Below are 25,790 nucleotides of genomic sequence, written 5' to 3' on the forward strand. Positions count from 1 at the left end.
TTCTTACACAAACAAGTAGCGATGAAGTCATGCTCTTCCCATTTGAGCCATGAGAGATTGACATGCATATCATTGAAGAGGAAATGTCCATATTTGGATGGAAACCAAGCTAGTGAGAGGTATCAAGGAAAGTTGTAATTTCAGTTGAAAATTACCAACACTGCATCCAACCACAGCCCTGCTGGTTTCACTTTGGCAAACCACCATCTGCTATAACATTGAGTCAGTTCATCCTACTGGACAATGGAAAGCTTTTGTTTCGTCACCCATTGTTTGTCCTAGACGGGAAAATTGGTGTGCAACACTTATCTCCCTCCGGTGGATGGTTCAGAGTTCCATGCTTACAAAAGGGTTGATTGATACATGTCAGATGACAAGCCTACGACATGGTGTTAAGGTAGCTCCAACGGTTAGGATTGTTTTATATAGAACACTTTATTTGACATGTTAGAACAATACATTACACCCAAAGAATGTATCCAGAAGAAACATATACATGACGCTCCTCAAAGAGGTCTTTGACATGTCGTTGACCTGTTGAGAGAGAGAGCGAACCTATTAGTTCAGTTATGGTCTGCCAGGGTCTGAAAAGCATAAAACAAAACCTACCTCTTTTCAGGTTGTCCTGATTCACACATTGTCCACTACAGGGGCCGCCAGTGGGACTACTGGCATCACAGATGACCACATCACAATGGACAAAGACCTAGGAATCAAAGATTTGATGGTGTCAGTTTTTTTTTAAAGGGATGATTGCCACTCACACAAAATTAAAGAATAAAGATTGTTGGGTGAACTTTGTTACCTGGCCACTCGGCTCAACCGCATCACCGGCGAAGGAAAACATATAGGCCTCAAAGCGTTTGACGTGAGGGGGGAAGCGGACCCTGGCGTCAGCTTCTACCGGGTGGAAGACCACACGGTATGGATCCTCGGGGTTCTCACAGCTGCCAGTGTAGAGAGAGGGACTAAGTTATGAACAAGAAAACACTGCAAACCCCAACCGCCTTGTGTACGAAGTCTTGTGGTGGTGTCATGACTGTCCTGTGAGGATCAGATCAATTTACAGCAGAAGTGGGTTCTTTCTCCCCCTCCAGTATGAACTAAAGGAATGTTTTTGCTAACAGGCTTTACCCAACAACAATCACCTTTGTCTTGAAAAAACATATTTCATATACAATGTAAAGGCTAGAGACGTCCTACCTGTAGAGTAAGCGCGTTTAGTAAAAATCACAAAATAAAAACCAATATGACATTCATTTTCTATAGCTAATCTCTGAGTGCATAAAAGGAATGGTAACAGAAATTAACATTAGACCAGAAAACCGTGAGGCGCAAGCTAGACGTTTGGAACTTTCCTAACCTAGAAAATGAACTTAAGTGGGACCATTCTGCTACCACATCCAAACCATCCTACTCATCACCCACTGAGGAATCAGCGACAGGGTTGATTAGCCTATCTTCCAGAACGTGTGAAAGGAAAATCCATCCTGTAGTTCTGTTCAAGACTAGTCATTGGAGCCACGGACAACCAACGACATTGTGACCTCATGTAGCCAATCAGAGAGAAGACCAACCACCTACCTTTCCACGGCGGCATCCCACAAATACATTCATGCTTTTACTCCAAGCTGGTGCCGGTTCGTGTGTTCAAAAATGTATCACTGATAAGTGTCCCTTACGGAACGGTGGGGGGTGTGAAGAGAAACCTTGTAACAAGCTGTCATTGTGTCACCTGTGTGTTTAGCCTGTGTTATTTAGTTAGCTAGTAATTCAATTAAACCAACTTGTATAGTACTGAATCATAAGGCTGGGGTTTTTGCAGCTGCAAGGAGGATACGATGTAAAGTTAATAAGTTGACTATCAATTTAATAGATTTCTACCGTCTAGAGTTTAAGTCGGGAGACGGTAACTTTAAAACCGCTTCCTCTGCACCCCAAATCCTACGTTTTTATTTTATTTTAAAGAACAGAAATTGAGCTTTCCGTCAACAATATTTATTTTGGTCTACTGGAATGGCTTGTTAAATGACAGATGTCAAACATGTATATTCAATTCCATTGACATGAGGTGAGATGTCCCTCTAAATGGTTCTTAAAATTCTAAATGATCCAGAAAGGGTCGCCTGTAGTCTGACCAGAATATTGATCGTGGTTTAACCAAAGTTGCCGAATAGACAGTCTATCATCAACAAGGCAATCATATTTTGCAACACAAGTACTTCATTTTAAACAAGAACTTCATGCAATGCGCCAGAGCAATTCTTCCGCTGTTGGAGAAAAATTGGTCACACAAAATAAATTCTACACCCACGGCATCGGAGTCACATGGAGGACTTCTGTGAAGGGCGCAGCTCTACTATACAAAGTAACCTACGCATTGACAGTTTAGGCCTACTTTTTTAATTTGCATCTTTGGGAGGTTTATCCTTTACCGTTTAACTGCCAGATATTAGCAAAAAGGAATTTGTGAAAGCTGAAGATGTTATATTAAGAGAAACACCTACACCAGTACAAATCACTTGAGCTGACAGACGATGGTAAGGATTTTGCACAACGATATGGTTGCAGCTGAAGTGACAGATCTCAACTACCCATTTTGTGCACAGCCATGTGAATGTTGTCTTTTCCTATGATATACAAAACATTTCAGCTTGTTTTTTTAAACTGCTATGACATTGCTGATTTAATAAACAGCTGCGAAGTTACGCCGTGTCCACATGGCCAAATTTAGGTTGATACCAATTCATAAAAATGGTAAAATTGCATGATTTCATAGCAAACCCGATCCCCCAAATGAATGGTTTTGACCAAGAAAGTTGCTTCACTACACTGCTTGGTGTAACATGCAGCCAGATACTGAAAAGTCACCCGTAAAATAAAGTGTCATTTGCAGCGTGCATAATCATGGGCAAAGTCATTGTAGCCCATTACAAGGTAGGAAAAATAAGTCACCTTTCTATAGTAACCCAATTTAAATTCTTGATAAAAATTAGGCCAGCATGTCCATCTGTGGCAAAGTGCTCACCCAAATAAAAAATGTAGTAACATTTTTTTTAAATATGAACATTAGCTAGCTAAATAAGGTTAGCAAGATGCTGCTACACTTGACCGTGGTATTTGTTCATGTTTAGCAACTCCCAATTAGCGCATTCTCTAGGACAGGAAATTCCATTGAAAGCGGCATCAACTTCTGGGGATCCTGTCAACTGATCCTATTCAGTTTCAAACATCCATGCTGCACAGGCATCTGAACAATCCTTTAGGTTTAGTGCAATAACTGTTTTAAATACAAGAGGTCACTTGTGCCTGAATTCAACCCAAAACCAACAACTATTCAGTCAGTGTTAAGAGCAGTTGTATGTAACCAATCGGAAAGGCAAGCCAAGCTTGCCAGCCGCTCTTGATTTCCATTTGACTGACCATCAGCTTGGCACAACACTGAACTGTAGCAAACCAAAAGGATAACATTGAGTAAAAAGGTGTAGGTAATGCCAACATTAACCTTTTCACACACACAAGTTCCAAATATCTTCAACAGTCGCCCCAGTGGGAGTTGATTTCATGCGCGTGATGTCAGAATGCACTCACCGTTCCAACATGTGGACATTTAACCCGCGCTGACCTCAGACCAAGGCACACTACCTGCTAATTTTCTAGAAGCCGTTTCAACTTCTAATTTTGCCTCATTCATTCACAAAAGTAGCCCATTTCACGGTTGCAGACCATTTAGATTTGAGAATTTAATGAGCCGGACAAACTTTCCTTCAAAAGAAAGCCCAAGCACTTCCCCAGATCAAGTATACAGTCCTTGCACATTTATTGCCTTCCTCACAAATAACTGTGGACATGCGTGTATTCCTATCAAAGTGCCTTATTTTCTGTGTCACGTGTTGTCGTTTCTACTGCATCGTACCGTAAGTATAATGTGCTTAGCGTTTTATTCATGCTTTCTGATTCTTGCCTAGATTGTAATGGACACGTGTGTAAAACACTTGAAGGTGGTACTGAATATAAGCTAACACCATACAATGCAGTCGGGTTATCACGTAAGCGTCTGTCAGACTTATGGTGATCTCAACTGGAGTAACCTCATTGTCTTGAATGCACTGAAGTCGTCAGTTGATTTGAACACGGCATCAGAGTGTAAACTATGGTACCTCAGGGTTGCCAGATCAGACCCCCCCCTTTCCAGGGGTATATAGCTTAGAAAAACTGTCTGCCTCACCATTTATTGTTGATAAATTCCCAGATCTTAGTAATATTTCCTGCATCATCCTCTTCACAATACCTTCCCCCAAGGACTTAGCCCCCAATAATAGATTGTGCTATATCTTAGCTTTTGTGCTACGGTTGTATTTGGGGAGGTGACAACAATTGGCGTTTTGTATAGTTACCTGTAAACTACTTGTCATGTGATAATGTTTGTACTTGTTACGGCGTACACATGCTGAAGTGGCCAAACTAAGTTAAGATCTCAGGCAACGGGTCGCAGTGAACAGCATTCTAGGAGTTCTTGCTTGACAAACATGGCTGCCATACTTTCTATACTAGATTTACATGGCTCCCTTGTACCGCATCATACTGTAAAACAAGTCAACCTGTTATTTAGACTAGATGATAATGTTAACATTGATATATTTTACAAGCAAAGCTGGAATAAAGTTGTGAAGACCTTTATTTCTCAACACAAAACATTGTTTAGATGCTTTTCAGACAACGCGGTTTAGAGTCGTTTGATGCAGCATACGTTCCAATGATACGCTGCAGGGACCACTCAGTGATAACAAGCATGTGATCATACGCGCCAGAATCTCCCATAAGTGTGAAATTGGGTGGAGATCTGGTGACAGACCGCACATGGCTCACATCGTTTTTAAGCATTGTGACCACTCGACCTATGGATGGGGGCATAGCCACGGTAGCCAAAGTAAATGGCCTGCCAAGCATGATAGGTTGCTAATTACTCAGGAACCACACCTGTGGAATAACACTTGTTTAGGCCCAAAAACAACATGTTACCCATTAATGATGAGATTCCACCGGGGTCGGGAGTCGCGGTCCTCGTTGAGGGTGGCCCAGCAGTGGTCAAGCACCAGCGCTACCTTGGGATCAGAGGACGTGGTCAGCTCCACCTCAAAGTGCAGAGGCTGTCTCAGGTACCTCACCACTGGATAGTCCTCCTCCTGGTGGAACGTGTTATACGAGGCGTCTGGAACACAGAACAAGACAACCGGGGGTCGTGGTCAGTGGGCACCATCGGAACTTGTCCATTAAGAAATGCTCGTTTATCATATCCTGTTGTGCCCCAATGAACACAAGCCATTTATCCACCCCCCACTAGAGGCTTCTGACAAATTCCCAAATCAGCTCCTCACCGTTACTACATAGCCACACCTGTAGATCTCAGAACGCAAGAGTAATATATCACAAGGCTTACATTTTTGTGAACGGTTTTGTAAAGGAGACCATCCAAGAATCTTTTAGAGGCTAGGGGTCAAGTTGAAATTCTGAATTTGTGCACGCTTACCCTGAGCGAGTCTCATTCTGACCATTAGTCGACCCGTCCCAGTCTCGGCAAAAGGCCTCGTTGTCACGCGGCCTGGTCAGGAAGGCCAATGTGCGAGTGATGTTGGCCACATAGGAGCAGGAAACCTTTAACCTAAAAGAGGGATGTAAGCAACTTCAATAGGGGAAACGTCAAGCAGTGGAGTGGACACTGGTAGTAGAGGCACATTTTCCCTGTATACAAAGTATTGAGCAATGGATGAAGAAAAATAAACCTTATGAAAGCTAATAGCTACAATTGTGATGCGCAATGCACTTACTGATATTCCTCCTCTGAAGACGTCGTGCCATTCAGCTTCACCTCAAGTTCATCTGGCAAGGAGATTTCGTTCTCATACAGCATGACATTGTTGATAAACTATGTAGTAGAGGGGAATTGCTTATTACAGCCTAAAGAAGCAAACAGTCCGTAAACACACAGTACCCATCACCTCAGGGTAATAGTCATTTTACCTTCCTGGTGGTGCCACAGGAGTTCACAGTGAAGTGGAAGTAGGCGAAGCGATCATCACTGTAGGTGGGACCACAGGCGGGGTCGCTCAGGGTCAGCTGACCGGGGTTCAGACCGGGAGCAGACTCCACCTTCACTGCCAGCGCAGTCATCGTTCCATTAGAGAAACACTCTTGGAGGTGGGGGAGCAAAAGACAGGTAGCCATCAGACCTGGGTTCTGTATTTGTTAAACTTATTGAGCTTGAACCAATGGAATAGCACCAAAAATGCAAACCATGCCCATCTGGCACTACCATTTAGACTCACGGTATTTTCAAGGCACCCAGGTTTGGTAACCATGTTAAACGATAATTTATCGTAAGTAATTGTTTGAGAACCAACCAGTCAGCGTTTTGAGGAAGCTGCAAGCCAGGGAAAAGTATTTGATGGTCATGTTGTTGTAAGGATTCAACAGAGCCACATCCAGTCTGCTCCTGACAGAGGACGAGTGAACCGACTGGGAACCAATGGGAGAGTTCATTAGTCCAATATTGTATGCATGTATACAGGGTAAGGAAAGCAAAGCTAGCTGCAGCAATTTAGGTTAACATGTTTTGGGAGAGCGTCGTACCTCAAACACTGCGTCCGGCGAAGAGAAGGGCAACGTGATGGTGAAGTCTGTGTCGCCCTCTGTTAAATACTGTTGAGCAAACTCATGGTTAAGCAGCCGCTTGCCAACCAAGACCACAAAAAAGGGCTCTTGGTTCCTGTAGTCCACAGTGATGTGGAAGTTCTCCTGATCACAGTTGCCAGTGACTGAGGGTGGCACTACAAGGACAAACAGGGTTGTGTTCATTAATTAAGCACAAAAAACAGGAAGGTACTACTTGAACTTGTCCAAGAAGAAACCCTTGTTTAGATTGCAAAATGTTTTGCTACGGTGGGACTGAATAAACACGATCCTGGCAAATCAGGAACAGGGAAACTGGGTCCAAATACTCTAAAGCTTAACATTCTCTGTAGAAAGACCGCATAGGAAAACCCTACAGTATGGCTAGTTGGTCTTTCACTGCCAATTTCCTTTCAGGGCAATCATTAACGAGAGGAAACCATTCAACAGTAGTTTGGCGTAGTCCAGAGGCATACCAATGTCCAGCAGTACAGCGTCCACAACGGCAGAGTGAGAGAAAGGAGCGTACTCTGGAAAGATGACCAGGCCGTAGATCAGCTGAAGAGTGAAGGTTGTGACACCTTGTTCCGCCCTTCTCTGTAGTGAAGTTAAAAGCATTGGTCAGCATTATTGTTGCAACAGAACTCTATTCAACATCAAGTGACAACTAAGTACATATGGGGACTATTAAAACAACACATGAGTAAATGAGGGATACAAAGTACATTTGTGCCATTTATATTTTGTTGGTGGCCCACTTATTAGGGCATGAACAAATCACTGCGTGTGGCTTTGCATTTAACAGAAACACACCTCCTTAAAGACCACCGGGTCTGAGAAGGGCACCTCCATCCTGAAGGTCTTCAAGGTGTTGTCCGGGGATCTCTGCTCTTGAACATTGAAGCCCCTGGCGTTGCACTCTGCAACAGTTAGCACCATGGTGGGAAAGGTGATGTTCAGCAGCTCCACATCAAGGTTGAAGGTCCCCAACTCAAGCACAAACACTGCCTGCTCAGGAACTGTGTCCAAGGGCGTGTCTGTTCATTGGCAAACAAAGGAAAACATTTTGAAATGCGGTACAATGGAAGTTGAAAATGGACATTTGTTATTGGGTAAGTCCAGGTATTGCCTCCCCGTTTCAGTACATTTTCTGTTTTGTGCCTAATGAACAACCCAGGCATCCCAAATTACCATAGGCGCTATTTAACTAAACCAGACTCACAGTTGCGAACTTGTGGAGGCCTGGCCATCGGAGGTGTTGTGATAGGGAAGAGGACTTTATAGCTGGTGTTCTCGTGTGCGACCTCCTCGATCCACAGCAACTCAAGCATGGGCTCAATGGTGTAAGTGACAAAGTACTGGTCATCCTGAATATGGCTCTGTAAGGGAGACGAGTGATGCAGTCAGGCTGTAATACACAATTTGAGTGCAAAAACAGGTAAATGTTCCTTATAAGCCAGAATGTTAAATACAATTATTCTACCACTTGTCTTTTTGCCGCTCGTAATTTAAGACACAATATTCAAAGGAAAGTATTGGTTACCAGACTTTAGAAAGCTGGTAGGTGTATGGTTGTCAACTTGCATTTTCAAAACAACTGACACGCAAAGTAAACACTTGCGCAATATGTAAACAGCAGCCGAGTGTTGCTTGCATTCAGTTGACAGTGGCAAAGCTACCGCCTCCCTAAAAAGTCAGGTAAACAATACTTCAGTGTGGATATTTGGTCTGAAATTTCAAGCGGCTAAAGGACAAACTGCAAAGACAAGAGTATGTGTAATTTTATGCAAAATTCTCACTATTTTGCAAACCATTGTATATTAGCCTGGTTAAGCAAACAATTGCTCAATAAGAAACGTTTTACACAAGACAACGTTTCTAGGAGTTTACCCATGAGAGATGGCAAAGGGTTACTGCAAAGCACTGACAACTGCTATAGTATAAAGGGCTCTACAAATAAGACAGGAACATTTTACTCATCCAATGCTGACCTTGAAGTAGCCGCCAACCGCCCCCACCGGAATTTCAACAATAATATGAGCCTCTGTGACTAAAACCGAGTAGTTTCTGGCAGCCATTTCCTCAGTGTCCAGCCTCTTAGCGTCAATTCCCATGTACACCTCCAACATGGTGAAGGCATCAGAGGAGAAAAGTGGGTCTATGTGCTTGGGCATGTACCAGGTGATCACTTCTGGAGTAAAGGCCACTGCCTCTGCAGTGACACAAGAAGCCAAGTGCACATCAAAACAGAACATTTTGCAACTGAAAACTGTGCCATTATTTGGGAAAACATTTTCCCAACTGAACACTACATGAATGTCTTGTCTGGAGCCAATTAAGAACTGGGCTTATAGGATCTTAAATTATTTCACACTCAACCTGGTGTTGGACAAACAGCCGTGGCATCTACTCGAGTAACCAGCCACTTCTGCTCAAAGAAGGTTGAGGTTGAGAGCACCCGCATCGGAACCCCAGCTACCTGTTCAGTAGGACACACCGTATTAACAATATGTTGCAGTGTTCAGGTAGGGCCACCGTTTCCAAATGTTTGCTCTACTGGTCAGCTTACATTCTGGAGGTATGTCTCCTCTGCATTATGAGGGCTTCTTAACACCAGCCGTGTGGGAGTGTTGGCTATTGCATAGCCCTTCCTTTGGACCTCATCCACATTCATGACATTCTTGCTAGGACTAAAGACGACTGCTGTCATTTTGTATCCTGAAGCAACAGCCTGTCTCAGGAAATGGAAACATGAATTAAACAAAATTGTCAAACGCACATTGTTTAGCGCCATCCTGTCATTTTGTAGTGAAATTACAGAAACTGAAATATATAAACCTCAGCTCCCCTCCGGAAGTTGCCGCTCCTTGCTTTCGGGCCCCCAGTGGGCTGTTTGGGGATGGTTTGGATGTCTGGAAGAGTCCTTCTGACAGACACCTAGAGAAGAAAGGCCATTATTCCCTATGCATTTTCTCCCTCCCATACAAGAGGAAATCAAGGGCCAGTTCAGAAATCTGTCCACTCGCCTCCTTAAATGCATTGAGAATAGGCCAAAATTCCTCACCTCTAAAGTTCTCCTATGTGCATTTTGAAGACGCGAGTGGAATTGAGAGAGTCAAGACCTCTACGTTGTGTCGCAGAAGAAATGAAACACTGGACAGTTGTAGCTCTAGACAGATCATTTATACAGGCAGTACGACAAGCGGGACTGTAAACATGTCCATTGGGGCATGCTCTGCTCACTTGCCTCCATGTAGTTGCGGTCGCACAGAATCTCTCGGGAGGTCCAGGGGGTGTAGCTACAGGTTTTGCCCACTCTATAAACAGGGTCTTCAGTCATGTGGTTTCCTGGCAGCCTGAACTGCATGACCAAGCTGAACATCTTATCATCCTAAAATGAAGGGGGAAGGGAAAAAAGCCTTCATTATATAGCAAAAAAACTAAATTCAGGTGACATTCATGCAAGTTATAGACTGTGGCAAAATTGGCTATATGAATGCAGCTGCCACTGTATTGAAGCCACACTACAGGAGTAGAGCTCAATAGTTCACATCACTGCAGTCTATCAGAAAGTTGGCTGGCCCTCTGAAAGCCCTCCATAAACTTCTGCTGTACCTTACGTCATCGTTAACTTAGAGGTAAGAGATACCAGACCAAGGGGTGGCTAACAATGGAGATCCTTTTGATATCCACAGAGTTAAGTAAAACTGCGTCAATGTTTCTGGAACCGGACTTCGGCAACTCAGGCTTATTGAGGACCTTTTTACTGAAGAATGGGTTCAGTTATTTCATTTTTCCATCTAGTGATGCAAATATCGACTTGTATCTTTGTGTAGACAGGGCTCATCTGTAAAAGAGCCTGGTCTCAGCATGACTCCACGTCAAAGGTAAATAAAATGACATTGCTACATTATGAGTTGCAAATGCAGTGACACTGAAAGGCAAACTGTCCATTTGAAGTACAAGCAAACACTACAGTTCTTAGGGTTACCATGTTTTGGGAAAAGCAGTTTTGAAGAGAAGCAAAAAACATGGCATTCCCCATGGGGTCAAATTTAAAGCTGAATCCACACTGAGTAGCAAGGCCAGGCGTCAGGTTTATGATCTGTGTGTCATCTGGAAGGGATGGAGATGGTGTGAACACAATAGATGACAAGCAATATCAAGCCATGAATTATGAAAGGAGAGAAAGAGAATCATAAGAGGCAAACTCACTGAAGACAGCGTCAACCTCTTCAAAAAGAGGAGCGACACTCAAACGAATAACGTTACCAAGGCATTCAGCGTTGAGGTCATCTGGAATAGGAAAGGTTAGTTTAAAAAAAAATCTTGTCAAACGCTTAGTGCTTAAATTTGCAAGGTGCAAAATGCATACTTATAGAAGGTGTCTGTTGTGCTTGTATGCCCACAGCTGCCATCAATAGGCAAAACAACCTGTAAGGCATTTGACAAATTATTATGATTAAAAGGAGGAAGAACACAACTCAAATGTTTGCGTCGCATAAGACTCTCCTAGGCCTGCTACTACTTACCCTGAGCTAAGGAAAATAATCATTGTAGAACAGATTTGTTCTGATAAAATACCCAGCTACAGAACCTGATATTTGACCCAAAGTGTGCAGCCTACAGCCCAGGGGTATGCAACTTTTACCCTATGACAAAGGCTTCCCACACTCAGTCACCTGAACCCCAAAGGGCTGCACATTTTCTTTTTATTCCCCTAGCCCTACAAAGCTGATTCAAATAATCATCCAGCTTTGTTAATCTGAATCAGCTGTGTAGTGTTAGGACAAAAACCTAAATGTAAGGCTACTGTTCAATTTTAGAAGGGTGCTCCGCCCTCACCGCTTTTATCCATTCATGTCAGGGGCCATGGACCGGTGCACCTCGGCTCAGGTTAATAGAACTCCCTCATTAGCAGCACAACAGCCTTTCACAGGTGAAAAGCATAATTACCCAACCGTCTACAATTGTAGCCCAGACAGAGAGAAAGATATTGGCTTCTAATGGCCAAAATGCTGCATTTCATGCACTTTCACAATTTGAATGTAGTCAACTGGGTGGGACTACCAACTTCATTTGGCTGAGCCCTACTGGTGACCCTGTTGAAGTCATGTCCAATCGGGTCCTCAGAAGGGCTCAGACAATTGTGAAGAAGAAATGTTACTACTTTAATGTGAAGATAGCCTCAATGGCGCTGCCCATGCTGTCACAGACACTATATTGGCACAGATACATAGATGAGTCTTTTATCTTCTTATGGCTTCTTATTATCTTCTTGTCCAGAGGTGCCCAGAGTAAACTGCCTGCTACTCAGTCCCAGAAGCTAAGATATGCATATTATTAGTATATTTGGATAGAAAACCCTCTGAAGGTTCTAAAACCGTTTGAATGATGTCTGTGAGTAGAACAGAACACATATGGCAGGCAGAAACCTGAGAAAAAAATCCAACCAGGAAGTGGGAAATCTGAGGTTGGTCGTTTTTCAACTCATTCCCTATTGAAGACACAGTGGGATATTGGTCATGTTGCACTTCCTAGATGTCAACAATCTTTAGAACCTTGTTTGATGCTTCTACTGTGAGGTGAGGGCGAATGAGAGGGGAATGAGTCAGAGGTCTGGCAGAATGCCTTGAGCTCGTGACGCTCGTTCACATGAGAGCGAGCTCTGTTCCATCGCAATTCTACAGACAAAGGAATTCTCCGGTTGGAACATTATTGAAGATGTATTTTAACAACATCCTAAAGATTGATTCTATACATCGTTTGACATGTTTCTACGGACTGTAACATAACTTTTTGACATTTCGTCTGCTCCTAATGAACACGCTTCGTGAGATTGGATTTGTTTACAAAACTCGCTAACAAAAGTAGCTATTTGGACATAAATGATCGAACAAAACAAACATTTATTGTGGAACTGGGATTCCTGGGATTGATGAAGATGAAGATCATCTAAGGTAAGTGAATATTTATAATGTTATTTCTGACTTCTGTTGACCTCTTTTTGGCCTGTTTGGGCTCTGAGCGCCGTAGTCAGATTATTGCATGGTTTGCTTTGTCCGTAAAGGTTTTTTGAAATCTGACACAGCGGTTGCATTAAGCAGAAATATATCTTTAATTCTGTGCATAACAATTTTATTTTCATCTACATTTATTATGAGTATTTCTGTAAACTGATGTGGCTCTCTGCAAAATCACCGGATGTTTTTGGAACTACTGAACATAACGCTCCAACGTATACTGAGATTCTTTTGATATAAATATGAACTTTATCGAACAAAACATACATGTATTGTGTAACATGAAGTCCTATGAGTGTCATCTGATGAAGATCATCAAAGGTTAGTGATTAATTTTATCTCTATTTCTGATTTTTGTGACTCCTCTCTTTGGCTGGAAAAATGAGTGTGTTTTTCTGTGACTTGGCTCTGACCAAACATAATCGTTTGTGGTGCTTTCGCCGTAAAGCCTATTTGAAATCGGGCACTGTGGTGGCATTAACAAGAAGTGTATTTTTAAAATGGTGTGAAATACTTGTATGTCTGAGGAATTTTAATTATGAGATTTCTGTTCTTTTGAATTTGGCGCCCTGCACTTTCACTGGCTGTTGTCATATCGATCAGCCCTAAGAAGATTTATCTATCTCTATGAGGCAAGACAATTGTCATTCAGGATTAAAAGGTGACTGCACTTCCTCATTTGGCCTTAGCTGTGTTCGAATACTCGTACTAACTGTACTGTTTGTGACATGAATTGAGTATTTAGTATGCTTATTGGTCATAGTATACCTGTATAAATATATCATAGTATACCTCTATACCTCTGGCCCTTCTTTGGACACTGTGTTAACTAACCTCCAGATGAGCTTCAATGCCATACAACTCTCCTTCCGTGGCCTCCAACTGCTCTTAAATGCAAGTAAAACTAAATGCATGCTCTTCAACCGATCGCTGCCCGCACCTGTCCGCCCGTCCAGCATCACTACTCTGGACGGTTCTGACTTAGAATATGTGGACTACAAATACCTAGGTGTCTGGTTAGACTGTAAACTCTCCTTCCAGACTCACATTAAGCATCTCCAATCCAAAAGCCCCATTTACTACCCACCACTGCAACCTATATGCTCTCGTTGGCTGGCCCTCGCTTCATACTCGTCGCCAAACCCACTGGCTCCAGGTCATCTACAAGTCTCTGCTAGGTAAAGCCCCGCCTTATCTCATCTCACTGGTCACCATAGCAGCACCGACCCATAGCACACGCTCCAACAGGAGAATCTCACTGGTCACCCCCAAAGCCAATTTTTCCTTTGGCCGCCTTTACTTCCAGTTCTCTGCTGCAAATGACTGGAACAAACTGCAAAAATCACTGAAGCTGGAGACTCAGATCTCCCTCACTAAGCTTTAAGCACCAGCTGTCAGAACAGCTCACAGATCACTGCACCTGTACATAGCCCATCTGTAAATAGCCCATCCAACTACCTCATCCCCTTGCTGTATTTATTTATTTATCTTGCTCCTTTGCACCCCAGTATCTCTACTTGCACATTCATCTTCTGCACATCTACCATTCCAGTGTTTAATTGCTATATTGTAATTACTTCGCCACCATGGCCTATTTATTGCCTTACCTCCCTTATCCTTTCCTTATTTGCACACACTGTATATAGACTTTTTCTACTGTATGGTTGTTTATTCCATCTGTAACTCTGTGTTGTTGTTTGTGTTGCGCTGCTTGCTTTATCTTGGCCAGGTCGCAGTTGAATATGAAAACTTGTTCTCAACTAGCTTACCTGATTAATTATAGGTGAAATTTTAAAAAATAAGAAAAAACCATTTCTTTCCCAGAAAGGGGATGTAGCTCAGTGGTAGAGCGCATGCTTCGCATGTATGAAGGTCCTGGGTTCAATCCCCAGCTTCTCCATTCAAATTTTTGCAATGGCCCATCTCCTACTTTCCAGAATGTTGAAATTCTCAGCAGGAAACAGAGACGTGCTAAATAATTTGCTCTTGTAATCTGAAGAACATGTGTTCAATCCCTGTTCGTACATTTATGTAACAGAAGTGGCATGGTTGCCAACTTCAATTGCATCATTTTCAAAAACTGAAGTTCATGGGTTAGATGACTGTCCATACTTGCGTGTATTTAGAATTGCTGCTATCATTTCATTGTAGTTTCAATGGAGTGGTGTATATAAAAAGTACATTGTATTAATATTGCATTTTATCTGCAAATAAAATTGGATCGAAGCTCAGAGGGGGAGTGCATGCTATTTTAGTACTTGGTTCAATCCCAAGGTTCTCCACTGAGTATTTGTGTGCCAAATTCACATTACACAACTCCTACTTTCCAGAATGTTGAAATTCTCACAGGAAACAGAGATGTTATTTGTGTGCCAAATTCACATTACACAACTACTACTTTCCAGAATATTGATAAATATCTTGCAGTATAGAGTGGCATGGTGGCCAAGCGGTAAGGCGTCGGTCTTGTAAACCGAAGATTATGGGTTCAAATCCCATCTGTGCCTTACTGAAAGATAGCTGGTACCATGGGAAGGTTCTTTCACTGGAGGACTTTGAAGAAAAAAAAGTTCTCAAAATGGCAACCCTGCTATTATATAGTAAGGGGATGTACCTCTACGGTAGAGCTAATACTTGAAATGCATGCGCTCTGAAGTTAATCCCCAAATTTTCTGATGAGTATATTTAGTTGTGAAATTAGCTTTTGCACAACTCTACTTTCCAGAATGTTGACATTTTAAGAAGGAAATAGATGTGCTAAGTCATCTGTTTTTGTAAACTGAAGCACATGGGTTCAATCCTGGGTTCAAGCCTTGTTCGACGTTTATGGAAGCTAGATGATATTATGGAAATGTACTTTCATTAGAACAGCGTAAAGAAAGGGTCAATTGTATTGATATGGCCACTACGACCTGTATGCTCTAGTCGGCTGGCCCTCGCTACATATTCGTCGCCAGACCCACTGGTTCCAGGTCATCTTTTTAGTCTATGCTAGGTAAAGCTCCGCCTTATCTCAGCTCACTGGTCACGATAACAACACCCACCCGTAGCACGCGTTCCAGCAGGTATATCTCACTGGTCATCCCCAAAGCCAACACCTCCTTTGGCCGCCTTTCCTTCCAGTTCTCTGCTGACAATGACTGGAACGAATTGCAAAAATCGCTGAAGCTGGAGACATATTTCCCTCACTAACTTTCAGTGTTGCCAACTTAGCGACTTAGTCGCTGTATTTAGCAAGTATTCAGACCCCTCTGAATACTTGCAGACATTTTCATTTTACTCACTTTTTGTCTCTTCCACAATGTTATTCCTCACTCCTACAGTGTCCATCACAATTACATGCACATGGACAATTATGCAAATTAGGTGATGACATCATTTAGCAACTTCTAGTGACTTTTAGGACAGCCAATAGCTACTTTCCTTACTGAGGTGTTGGCAACACTGCTAACTTTAAACATCGGCTATCTGAGCAGCTAACTGATCGCTGCAGCTGTACAAAGCCCATCTGTAAATAGCCCACCCAATCTACCTACCTCATCCCCATATTGTTTTAATATACTTTCTGCTCTTTGCACACCAGTATTTCTACTTGCACATCATCATCTGCTCATCTATCACTCCAGTGTTAATTTGCTAAATTGTAAATACTTCGCTACTATGGCCTATTTCTTGCCTTACCTCCATTTGCACGCACTGTATATAGACTTTCTTTTTTTTCTTCTATTGTGTTATTGACTGTACGCTTGTTTATTCCATCTGTAACTCTGTGTTGTTGTTTGTGTTGCGCTGCTTTGCTTTATCTTGGCCTGGTCGCAGTTGAATATGAAAACTTGTTCTCAACTAGCTTACCTGATTAATTATAGGTGAAATGTAAAAAAATAAGAAAAAACCATTTCTTTCCCAGAAAGGGGATGTAGCTCAGTGGTAGAGCGCATGCTTCGCATGTATGAGGTCCTGGGTTCAATCCCCAGCTTCTCCATTCAAATTTTTGCAATGGCCCATCTCCTACTTTCCAGAATGTTGAAATTCTCAGCAGGAAACAGAGACGTGCTAAATAATTTGCTCTTGTAATCTGAAGAACATGTGTTCAATCCCTGTTCGTACATTTATGTAACAGAAGTGGCATGGTTGCCAACTTCAATTGCATCATTTTCAAAAACTGAAGTTCATGGGTTAGATGACTGTCCATACTTGCGTGTATTTAGAATTGCTGCTATCATTTCATTGTAGTTTCAATGGAGTGGTGTATATAAAAAGTACATTGTATTAATATTGCATTTTATCTGCAAATAAAATTGGATCGAAGCTCAGAGGGGGAGTGCATGCTATTTTAGTACTTGGTTCAATCCCAAGGTTCTCCACTGAGTATTTGTGTGCCAAATTCACATTACACAACTCCTACTTTCCAGAATGTTGAAATTCTCACAGGAAACAGAGATGTTATTTGTGTGCCAAATTCACATTACACAACTACTACTTTCCAGAATATTGATAAATATCTTGCAGTATAGAGTGGCATGGTGGCCAAGCGGTAAGGCGTCGGTCTTGTAAACCGAAGATCATGGGTTCAAATCCCATCTGTGCCTTACTGAAAGATAGCTGGTACCATGGGAAGGTTCTTTCACTGGAGGACTTTGAAGAAAAAAAAGTTCTCAAAATGGCAACCCTGCTATTATATAGTAAGGGGATGTACCTCTACGGTAGAGCTAATACTTGAAATGCATGCGCTCTGAAGTTAATCCCCAAATTTTCTGATGAGTATATTTAGTTGTGAAATTAGCTTTTGCACAACTCTACTTTCCAGAATGTTGACATTTTAAGAAGGAAATAGATGTGCTAAGTCATCTGTTTTTGTAAACTGAAGCACATGGGTTCAATCCTGGGTTCAAGCCTTGTTCGACGTTTATGGAAGCTAGATGATATTATGGAAATGTACTTTCATTAGAACAGCGTAAAGAAAGGGTCAATTGTATTGATATGGCCACTACGACCTGTATGCTCTAGTCGGCTGGCCCTCGCTACATATTCGTCGCCAGACCCACTGGTTCCAGGTCATCTTTTTAGTCTATGCTAGGTAAAGCTCCGCCTTATCTCAGCTCACTGGTCACGATAACAACACCCACCCGTAGCACGCGTTCCAGCAGGTATATCTCACTGGTCATCCCCAAAGCCAACACCTCCTTTGGCCGCCTTTCCTTCCAGTTTTCTGCTGACAATGACTGGAACGAATTGCAAAAATCGCTGAAGCTGGAGACATATTTCCCTCACTAACTTTCAGTGTTGCCAACTTAGCGACTTAGTCGCTGTATTTAGCAAGTATTCAGACCCCTCTGAATACTTGCAGACATTTTCATTTTACTCACTTTTTGTCTCTTCCACAATGTTATTCCTCACTCCTACAGTGTCCATCACAATTACATGCACATGGACAATTATGCAAATTAGGTGATGACATCATTTAGCAACTTCTAGTGACTTTTAGGACAGCCAATAGCTACTTTCCTTACTGAGGTGTTGGCAACACTGCTAACTTTAAACATCGGCTATCTGAGCAGCTAACTGATCGCTGCAGCTGTACAAAGCCCATCTGTAAATAGCCCACCCAATCTACCTACCTCATCCCCATATTGTTTTAATATACTTTCTGCTCTTTGCACACCAGTATTTCTACTTGCACATCATCATCTGCTCATCTATCACTCCAGTGTTAATTTGCTAAATTGTAAATACTTCGCTACTATGGCCTATTTCTTGCCTTACCTCCATTTGCACGCACTGTATATAGACTTTCTTTTTTTTCTTCTATTGTGTTATTGACTGTACGCTTGTTTATTCCATCTGTAACTCTGTGTTGTTGTTTGTGTTGCGCTGCTTTGCTTTATCTTGGCCTGGTCGCAGTTGAATATGAAAACTTGTTCTCAACTAGCTTACCTGATTAATTATAGGTGAAATGTAAAAAAATAAGAAAAAACCATTTCTTTCCCAGAAAGGGGATGTAGCTCAGTGGTAGAGCGCATGCTTCGCATGTATGAGGTCCTGGGTTCAATCCCCAGCTTCTCCATTCAAATTTTTGCAATGGCCCATCTCCTACTTTCCAGAATGTTGAAATTCTCAGCAGGAAACAGAGACGTGCTAAATAATTTGCTCTTGTAATCTGAAGAACATGTGTTCAATCCCTGTTCGTACATTTATGTAACAGAAGTGGCATGGTTGCCAACTTCAATTGCATCATTTTCAAAAACTGAAGTTCATGGGTTAGATGACTGTCCATACTTGCGTGTATTTAGAATTGCTGCTATCATTTCATTGTAGTTTCAATGGAGTGGTGTATATAAAACGTACATTGTATTAATATTGCATTTTATCTGCAAATAAAATTGGATCGAAGCTCAGAGGGGGAGTGCATGCTATTTTAGTACTTGGTTCAATCCCAAGGTTCTCCACTGAGTATTTGTGTGCCAAATTCACATTACACAACTCCTACTTTCCAGAATGTTGAAATTCTCACAGGAAACAGAGATGTTATTTGTGTGCCAAATTCACATTACACAACTACTACTTTCCAGAATATTGATAAATATCTTGCAGTATAGAGTGGCATGGTGGCCAAGTGGTAAGGCGTCGGTCTTGTAAACCGAAGATCATGGGTTCAAATCCCATCCGTGCCTTACTGAAAGATAGCTGGTACCATGGGAAGGTTCTTTCACTGGAGGACTTTGAAGAAGAAAAAAAGTTCTCAAAATGTCAACCCTGCTATTATATAGTAAGGGGATGTACCTCTACGGTAGAGCTAATACTTGAAATGCATGCGCTCTGAAGTTAATCCCCAAATTTTCTGATGAGTATATTTAGTTGTGAAATTAGCTTTTGCACAACTCTACTTTCCAGAATGTTGACATTTTAAGAAGGAAATAGATGTGCTAAGTCATCTGTTTTTGTAAACTGAAGCACATGGGTTCAATCCTGGGTTCAAGCCTTGTTCGACGTTTATGGAAGCTAGATGATATTATGGAAATGTACTTTCATTAGAACAGTGTAAAGAAAGGGTCAATTGTATTGATATGGCCACTACGACCTGTATGCTCTAGTCGGCTGGCCCTCGCTACATATTCGTCGCCAGACCCACTGGTTCCAGGTCATCTTTTTAGTCTATGCTAGGTAAAGCTCCGCCTTATCTCAGCTCACTGGTCACGATAACAACACCCACCCTTAGCACGCGTTCCAGCAGGTATATCTCACTGGTCATCCCCAAAGCCAACACCTCCTTTGGCCGCCTTTCCTTCCAGTTCTCTGCTGACAATGACTGGAACGAATTGCAAAAATCGCTGAAGCTGGAGACATATTTCCCTCACTAACTTTCAGTGTTGCCAACTTAGCGACTTAGTCGCTGTATTTAGCAAGTATTCAGACCCCTCTGAATACTTGCAGACATTTTCATTTTACTCACTTTTTGTCTCTTCCACAATGTTATTCCTCACTCCTACAGTGTCCATCACAATTACATGCACATGGACAATTATGCAAATTAGGTGATGACATCATTTAGCAACTTCTAGTGACTTTTAGGACAGCCAATAGCTACTTTCCTTACTGAGGTGTTGGCAACACTGCTAACTTTAAACATCGGCTATCTGAGCAGCTAACTGATCGCTGCAGCTGTACAAAGCCCATCTGTAAATAGCCCACCCAATCTACCTACCTCATCCCCATATTGTTTTAATATACTTTCTGCTCTTTGCACACCAGTATTTCTACTTGCACATCATCATCTGCTCATCTATCACTCCAGTGTTAATTTGCTAAATTGTAAATACTTCGCTACTATGGCCTATTTCTTGCCTTACCTCCATTTGCACGCACTGTATATAGACTTTCTTTTTTTTCTTCTATTGTGTTATTGACTGTACGCTTGTTTATTCCATCTGTAACTCTGTGTTGTTGTTTGTGTTGCGCTGCTTTGCTTTATCTTGGCCAGGTCGCAGTTGAATATGAAAACTTGTTCTCAACTAGCTTACCTGATTAATTATAGGTGAAATGTAAAAAAATAAGAAAAAACCATTTCTTTCCCAGAAAGGGGATGTAGCTCAGTGGTAGAGCGCATGCTTCGCATGTATGAGGTCCTGGGTTCAATCCCCAGCTTCTCCATTCAAATTTTTGCAATGGCCCATCTCCTACTTTCCAGAATGTTGAAATTCTCAGCAGGAAACAGAGACGTGCTAAATAATTTGCTCTTGTAATCTGAAGAACATGTGTTCAATCCCTGTTCGTACATTTATGTAACAGAAGTGGCATGGTTGCCAACTTCAATTGCATCATTTTCAAAAACTGAAGTTCATGGGTTAGATGACTGTCCATACTTGCGTGTATTTAGAATTGCTGCTATCATTTCATTGTAGTTTCAATGGAGTGGTGTATATAAAAAGTACATTGTATTAATATTGCATTTTATCTGCAAATAAAATTGGATCGAAGCTCAGAGGGGGAGTGCATGCTATTTTAGTACTTGGTTCAATCCCAAGGTTCTCCACTGAGTATTTGTGTGCCAAATTCACATTACACAACTCCTACTTTCCAGAATGTTGAAATTCTCACAGGAAACAGAGATGTTATTTGTGTGCCAAATTCACATTACACAACTACTACTTTCCAGAATATTGATAAATATCTTGCAGTATAGAGTGGCATGGTGGCCAAGCGGTAAGGCGTCGGTCTTGTAAACCGAAGATCATGGGTTCAAATCCCATCCGTGCCTTACTGAAAGATAGCTGGTACCATGGGAAGGTTCTTTCACTGGAGGACTTTGAAGAAGAAAAAAAGTTCTCAAAATGGCAACCCTGCTATTATATAGTAAGGGGATGTACCTCTACGGTAGAGCTAATACTTGAAATGCATGCGCTCTGAAGTTAATCCCCAAATTTTCTGATGAGTATATTTAGTTGTGAAATTAGCTTTTGCACAACTCTACTTTCCAGAATGTTGACATTTTAAGAAGGAAATAGATGTGCTAAGTCATCTGTTTTTGTAAACTGAAGCACATGGGTTCAATCCTGGGTTCAAGCCTTGTTCGACGTTTATGGAAGCTAGATGATATTATGGAAATGTACTTTCATTAGAACAGTGTAAAGAAAGGGTCAATTGTATTGATATGGCCACTACGACCTGTATGCTCTAGTCGGCTGGCCCTCGCTACATATTCGTCGCCAGACCCACTGGTTCCAGGTCATCTTTTTAGTCTATGCTAGGTAAAGCTCCGCCTTATCTCAGCTCACTGGTCACGATAACAACACCCACCCGTAGCACGCGTTCCAGCAGGTATATCTCACTGGTCATCCCCAAAGCCAACACCTCCTTTGGCCGCCTTTCCTTCCAGTTCTCTGCTGACAATGACTGGAACGAATTGCAAAAATCGCTGAAGCTGGAGACATATTTCCCTCACTAACTTTCAGTGTTGCCAACTTAGCGACTTAGTCGCTGTATTTAGCAAGTATTCAGACCCCTCTGAATACTTGCAGACATTTTCATTTTACTCACTTTTTGTCTCTTCCACAATGTTATTCCTCACTCCTACAGTGTCCATCACAATTACATGCACATGGACAATTATGCAAATTAGGTGATGACATCATTTAGCAACTTCTAGTGACTTTTAGGACAGCCAATAGCTACTTTCCTTACTGAGGTGTTGGCAACACTGCTAACTTTAAACATCGGCTATCTGAGCAGCTAACTGATCGCTGCAGCTGTACAAAGCCCATCTGTAAATAGCCCACCCAATCTACCTACCTCATCCCCATATTGTTTTAATATACTTTCTGCTCTTTGCACACCAGTATTTCTACTTGCACATCATCATCTGCTCATCTATCACTCCAGTGTTAATTTGCTAAATTGTAAATACTTCGCTACTATGGCCTATTTCTTGCCTTACCTCCATTTGCACGCACTGTATATAGACTTTCTTTTTTTTCTTCTATTGTGTTATTGACTGTACGCTTGTTTATTCCATCTGTAACTCTGTGTTGTTGTTTGTGTTGCGCTGCTTTGCTTTATCTTGGCCAGGTCGCAGTTGAATATGAAAACTTGTTCTCAACTAGCTTACCTGATTAATTATAGGTGAAATGTAAAAAAATAAGAAAAAACCATTTCTTTCCCAGAAAGGGGATGTAGCTCAGTGGTAGAGCGCATGCTTCGCATGTATGAGGTCCTGGGTTCAATCCCCAGCTTCTCCATTCAAATTTTTGCAATGGCCCATCTCCTACTTTCCAGAATGTTGAAATTCTCAGCAGGAAACAGAGACGTGCTAAATAATTTGCTCTTGTAATCTGAAGAACATGTGTTCAATCCCTGTTCGTACATTTATGTAACAGAAGTGGCATGGTTGCCAACTTCAATTGCATCATTTTCAAAAACTGAAGTTCATGGGTTAGATGACTGTCCATACTTGCGTGTATTTAGAATTGCTGCTATCATTTCATTGTAGTTTCAATGGAGTGGTGTATATAAAAAGTACATTGTATTAATATTGCATTTTATCTGCAAATAAAATTGGATCGAAGCTCAGAGGGGGAGTGCATGCTATTTTAGTACTTGGTTCAATCCCAAGGTTCTCCACTGAGTATTTGTGTGCCAAATTCACATTACACAACTCCTACTTTCCAGAATGTTGAAATTCTCACAGGAAACAGAGATGTTATTTGTGTGCCAAATTCACATTACACAACTACTACTTTCCAGAATATTGATAAATATCTTGCAGTATAGAGTGGCATGGTGGCCAAGCGGTAAGGCGTCGGTCTTGTAAACCGAAGATCATGGGTTCAAATCCCATCTGTGCCTTACTGAAAGATAGCTGGTACCATGGGAAGGTTCTTTCACTGGAGGACTTTGAAGAAAAAAAAAAGTTCTCAAAATGGCAACCCTGCTATTATATAGTAAGGGGATGTACCTCTACGGTAGAGCTAATACTTGAAATGCATGCGCTCTGAAGTTAATCCCCAAATTTTCTGATGAGTATATTTAGTTGTGAAATTAGCTTTTGCACAACTCTACTTTCCAGAATGTTGACATTTTAAGAAGGAAATAGATGTGCTAAGTCATCTGTTTTTGTAAACTGAAGCACATGGGTTCAATCCTGGGTTCAAGCCTTGTTCGACGTTTATGGAAGCTAGATGATATTATGGAAATGTACTTTCATTAGAACAGTGTAAAGAAAGGGTCAATTGTATTGATATGGCCACTACGACCTGTATGCTCTAGTCGGCTGGCCCTCGCTACATATTCGTCGCCAGACCCACTGGTTCCAGGTCATCTTTTTAGTCTATGCTAGGTAAAGCTCCGCCTTATCTCAGCTCACTGGTCACGATAACAACACCCACCCGTAGCACGCGTTCCAGCAGGTATATCTCACTGGTCATCCCCAAAGCCAACACCTCCTTTGGCCGCCTTTCCTTCCAGTTCTCTGCTGACAATGACTGGAACGAATTGCAAAAATCGCTGAAGCTGGAGACATATTTCCCTCACTAACTTTCAGTGTTGCCAACTTAGCGACTTAGTCGCTGTATTTAGCAAGTATTCAGACCCCTCTGAATACTTGCAGACATTTTCATTTTACTCACTTTTTGTCTCTTCCACAATGTTATTCCTCACTCCTACAGTGTCCATCACAATTACATGCACATGGACAATTATGCAAATTAGGTGATGACATCATTTAGCAACTTCTAGTGACTTTTAGGACAGCCAATAGCTACTTTCCTTACTGAGGTGTTGGCAACACTGCTAACTTTAAACATCGGCTATCTGAGCAGCTAACTGATCGCTGCAGCTGTACAAAGCCCATCTGTAAATAGCCCACCCAATCTACCTACCTCATCCCCATATTGTTTTAATATACTTTCTGCTCTTTGCACACCAGTATTTCTACTTGCACATCATCATCTGCTCATCTATCACTCCAGTGTTAATTTGCTAAATTGTAAATACTTCGCTACTATGGCCTATTTCTTGCCTTACCTCCATTTGCACGCACTGTATATAGACTTTCTTTTTTTTCTTCTATTGTGTTATTGACTGTACGCTTGTTTATTCCATCTGTAACTCTGTGTTGTTGTTTGTGTTGCGCTGCTTTGCTTTATCTTGGCCAGGTCGCAGTTGAATATGAAAACTTGTTCTCAACTAGCTTACCTGATTAATTATAGGTGAAATGTAAAAAAATAAGAAAAAACCATTTCTTTCCCAGAAAGGGGATGTAGCTCAGTGGTAGAGCGCATGCTTCGCATGTATGAGGTCCTGGGTTCAATCCCCAGCTTCTCCATTCAAATTTTTGCAATGGCCCATCTCCTACTTTCCAGAATGTTGAAATTCTCAGCAGGAAACAGAGACGTGCTAAATAATTTGCTCTTGTAATCTGAAGAACATGTGTTCAATCCCTGTTCGTACATTTATGTAACAGAAGTGGCATGGTTGCCAACTTCAATTGCATCATTTTCAAAAACTGAAGTTCATGGGTTAGATGACTGTCCATACTTGCGTGTATTTAGAATTGCTGCTATCATTTCATTGTAGTTTCAATGGAGTGGTGTATATAAAAAGTACATTGTATTAATATTGCATTTTATCTGCAAATAAAATTGGATCGAAGCTCAGAGGGGGAGTGCATGCTATTTTAGTACTTGGTTCAATCCCAAGGTTCTCCACTGAGTATTTGTGTGCCAAATTCACATTACACAACTCCTACTTTCCAGAATGTTGAAATTCTCACAGGAAACAGAGATGTTATTTGTGTGCCAAATTCACATTACACAACTACTACTTTCCAGAATATTGATAAATATCTTGCAGCATAGAGTGGCATGGTGGCCAAGCGGTAAGGCGTCGGTCTTGTAAACCGAAGATCATGGGTTCAAATCCCATCCGTGCCTTACTGAAAGATAGCTGGTACCATGGGAAGGTTCTTTCACTGGAGGACTTTGAAGAAGAAAAAAAAGTTCTCAAAATGGCAACCCTGCTATTATATAGTAAGGGGATGTACCTCTACGGTAGAGCTAATACTTGAAATGCATGCGCTCTGAAGTTAATCCCCAAATTTTCTGATGA

General features: G+C 41.7%; 1 protein-coding gene and 12 non-coding genes across 15 annotated transcripts; 12 read left to right on the forward strand and 1 right to left on the reverse strand.

The window, feature by feature from the left end:
- Nucleotides 1–414: 414 nt before the first annotated feature.
- On the reverse strand, nt 415–11,374 carry LOC116371923 (uncharacterized). 3 transcript variants are annotated; one of them, XM_031821064.1, is made up of 21 exons: nt 11,202–11,366; nt 11,045–11,103; nt 10,885–10,965; nt 10,661–10,785; nt 9,917–10,060; nt 9,508–9,606; nt 9,239–9,400; nt 9,049–9,148; nt 8,661–8,881; nt 7,892–8,048; nt 7,483–7,706; nt 7,146–7,266; nt 6,631–6,827; nt 6,402–6,516; nt 6,022–6,191; nt 5,829–5,926; nt 5,531–5,662; nt 5,023–5,212; nt 806–947; nt 610–706; nt 415–534 (listed from the first exon to the last, which is right to left on the reverse strand). In XM_031821064.1, exons 1-18 carry the CDS (start codon nt 11,222–11,224, stop codon nt 5,200–5,202), a joined length of 2,241 nt encoding a protein of 746 aa, XP_031676924.1. In that variant the 5' UTR covers nt 11,225–11,366; the 3' UTR covers nt 415–534; nt 610–706; nt 806–947; nt 5,023–5,199. The 3 variants fall into 3 exon arrangements, with proteins under 3 accessions (XP_031676924.1, XP_031676925.1, XP_031676926.1); XM_031821065.1 differs by having other exon boundaries at nt 420–534; nt 9,917–10,057; nt 11,202–11,372; XM_031821066.1 differs by lacking the exons at nt 8,661–8,881; nt 9,049–9,148; nt 9,239–9,400 and having other exon boundaries at nt 420–534; nt 11,202–11,374.
- A 3,145-nt stretch (nt 11,375–14,519) lies between these two features.
- On the forward strand, nt 14,520–14,592 carry trnaa-cgc (transfer RNA alanine (anticodon CGC)). Its single transcript has one exon. It is a non-coding gene; the product is annotated as a tRNA-Ala (tRNA).
- Nucleotides 14,593–15,127: 535 nt separating this feature from the next.
- On the forward strand, nt 15,128–15,199 carry trnat-ugu (transfer RNA threonine (anticodon UGU)). Its single transcript has one exon. It is a non-coding gene; the product is annotated as a tRNA-Thr (tRNA).
- A 1,403-nt stretch (nt 15,200–16,602) lies between these two features.
- On the forward strand, nt 16,603–16,674 carry trnaa-cgc (transfer RNA alanine (anticodon CGC)). The gene has a single exon. It is a non-coding gene; the product is annotated as a tRNA-Ala (tRNA).
- A 535-nt stretch (nt 16,675–17,209) lies between these two features.
- On the forward strand, nt 17,210–17,281 carry trnat-ugu (transfer RNA threonine (anticodon UGU)). The gene has a single exon. It is a non-coding gene; the product is annotated as a tRNA-Thr (tRNA).
- Nucleotides 17,282–18,684: 1,403 nt separating this feature from the next.
- On the forward strand, nt 18,685–18,756 carry trnaa-cgc (transfer RNA alanine (anticodon CGC)). The gene has a single exon. It is a non-coding gene; the product is annotated as a tRNA-Ala (tRNA).
- A 535-nt stretch (nt 18,757–19,291) lies between these two features.
- trnat-ugu (transfer RNA threonine (anticodon UGU)) lies at nt 19,292–19,363 on the forward strand. The gene has a single exon. It is a non-coding gene; the product is annotated as a tRNA-Thr (tRNA).
- Nucleotides 19,364–20,768: 1,405 nt separating this feature from the next.
- trnaa-cgc (transfer RNA alanine (anticodon CGC)) lies at nt 20,769–20,840 on the forward strand. The gene has a single exon. It is a non-coding gene; the product is annotated as a tRNA-Ala (tRNA).
- Nucleotides 20,841–21,375: 535 nt separating this feature from the next.
- On the forward strand, nt 21,376–21,447 carry trnat-ugu (transfer RNA threonine (anticodon UGU)). Its single transcript has one exon. It is a non-coding gene; the product is annotated as a tRNA-Thr (tRNA).
- A 1,405-nt stretch (nt 21,448–22,852) lies between these two features.
- Nucleotides 22,853–22,924, forward strand: trnaa-cgc (transfer RNA alanine (anticodon CGC)). The gene has a single exon. It is a non-coding gene; the product is annotated as a tRNA-Ala (tRNA).
- Nucleotides 22,925–23,459: 535 nt separating this feature from the next.
- Nucleotides 23,460–23,531, forward strand: trnat-ugu (transfer RNA threonine (anticodon UGU)). The gene has a single exon. It is a non-coding gene; the product is annotated as a tRNA-Thr (tRNA).
- Nucleotides 23,532–24,936: 1,405 nt separating this feature from the next.
- On the forward strand, nt 24,937–25,008 carry trnaa-cgc (transfer RNA alanine (anticodon CGC)). The gene has a single exon. It is a non-coding gene; the product is annotated as a tRNA-Ala (tRNA).
- A 535-nt stretch (nt 25,009–25,543) lies between these two features.
- trnat-ugu (transfer RNA threonine (anticodon UGU)) lies at nt 25,544–25,615 on the forward strand. Its single transcript has one exon. It is a non-coding gene; the product is annotated as a tRNA-Thr (tRNA).
- The last annotated feature ends 175 nt before the right edge of the window (nt 25,616–25,790 follow it).

The sequence above is a fragment of the Oncorhynchus kisutch genome, unplaced genomic scaffold (genome assembly GCF_002021735.2).
Source record: "Oncorhynchus kisutch isolate 150728-3 unplaced genomic scaffold, Okis_V2 scaffold3827, whole genome shotgun sequence".
NCBI lineage: Eukaryota > Metazoa > Chordata > Actinopteri > Salmoniformes > Salmonidae > Oncorhynchus > Oncorhynchus kisutch.

Excerpts from the sequence above, each read along its gene's own strand:
- LOC116371923 (XM_031821064.1), bottom strand. The coding sequence starts at position 11,224 with ATGATTATTTTCCTTAGCTCAGG. Across the intron at positions 8,882-9,048 it reads GGCTGTTTGTCCAACACCAG|AGGCAGTGGCCTTTACTCCA; the intron begins GTTGAGTGTGAA and ends GTGTCACTGCAG. Across the intron at positions 5,927-6,021 it reads CCTGTGGCACCACCAGGAAG|TTTATCAACAATGTCATGCT; the intron begins GTAAAATGACTA and ends TCTACTACATAG.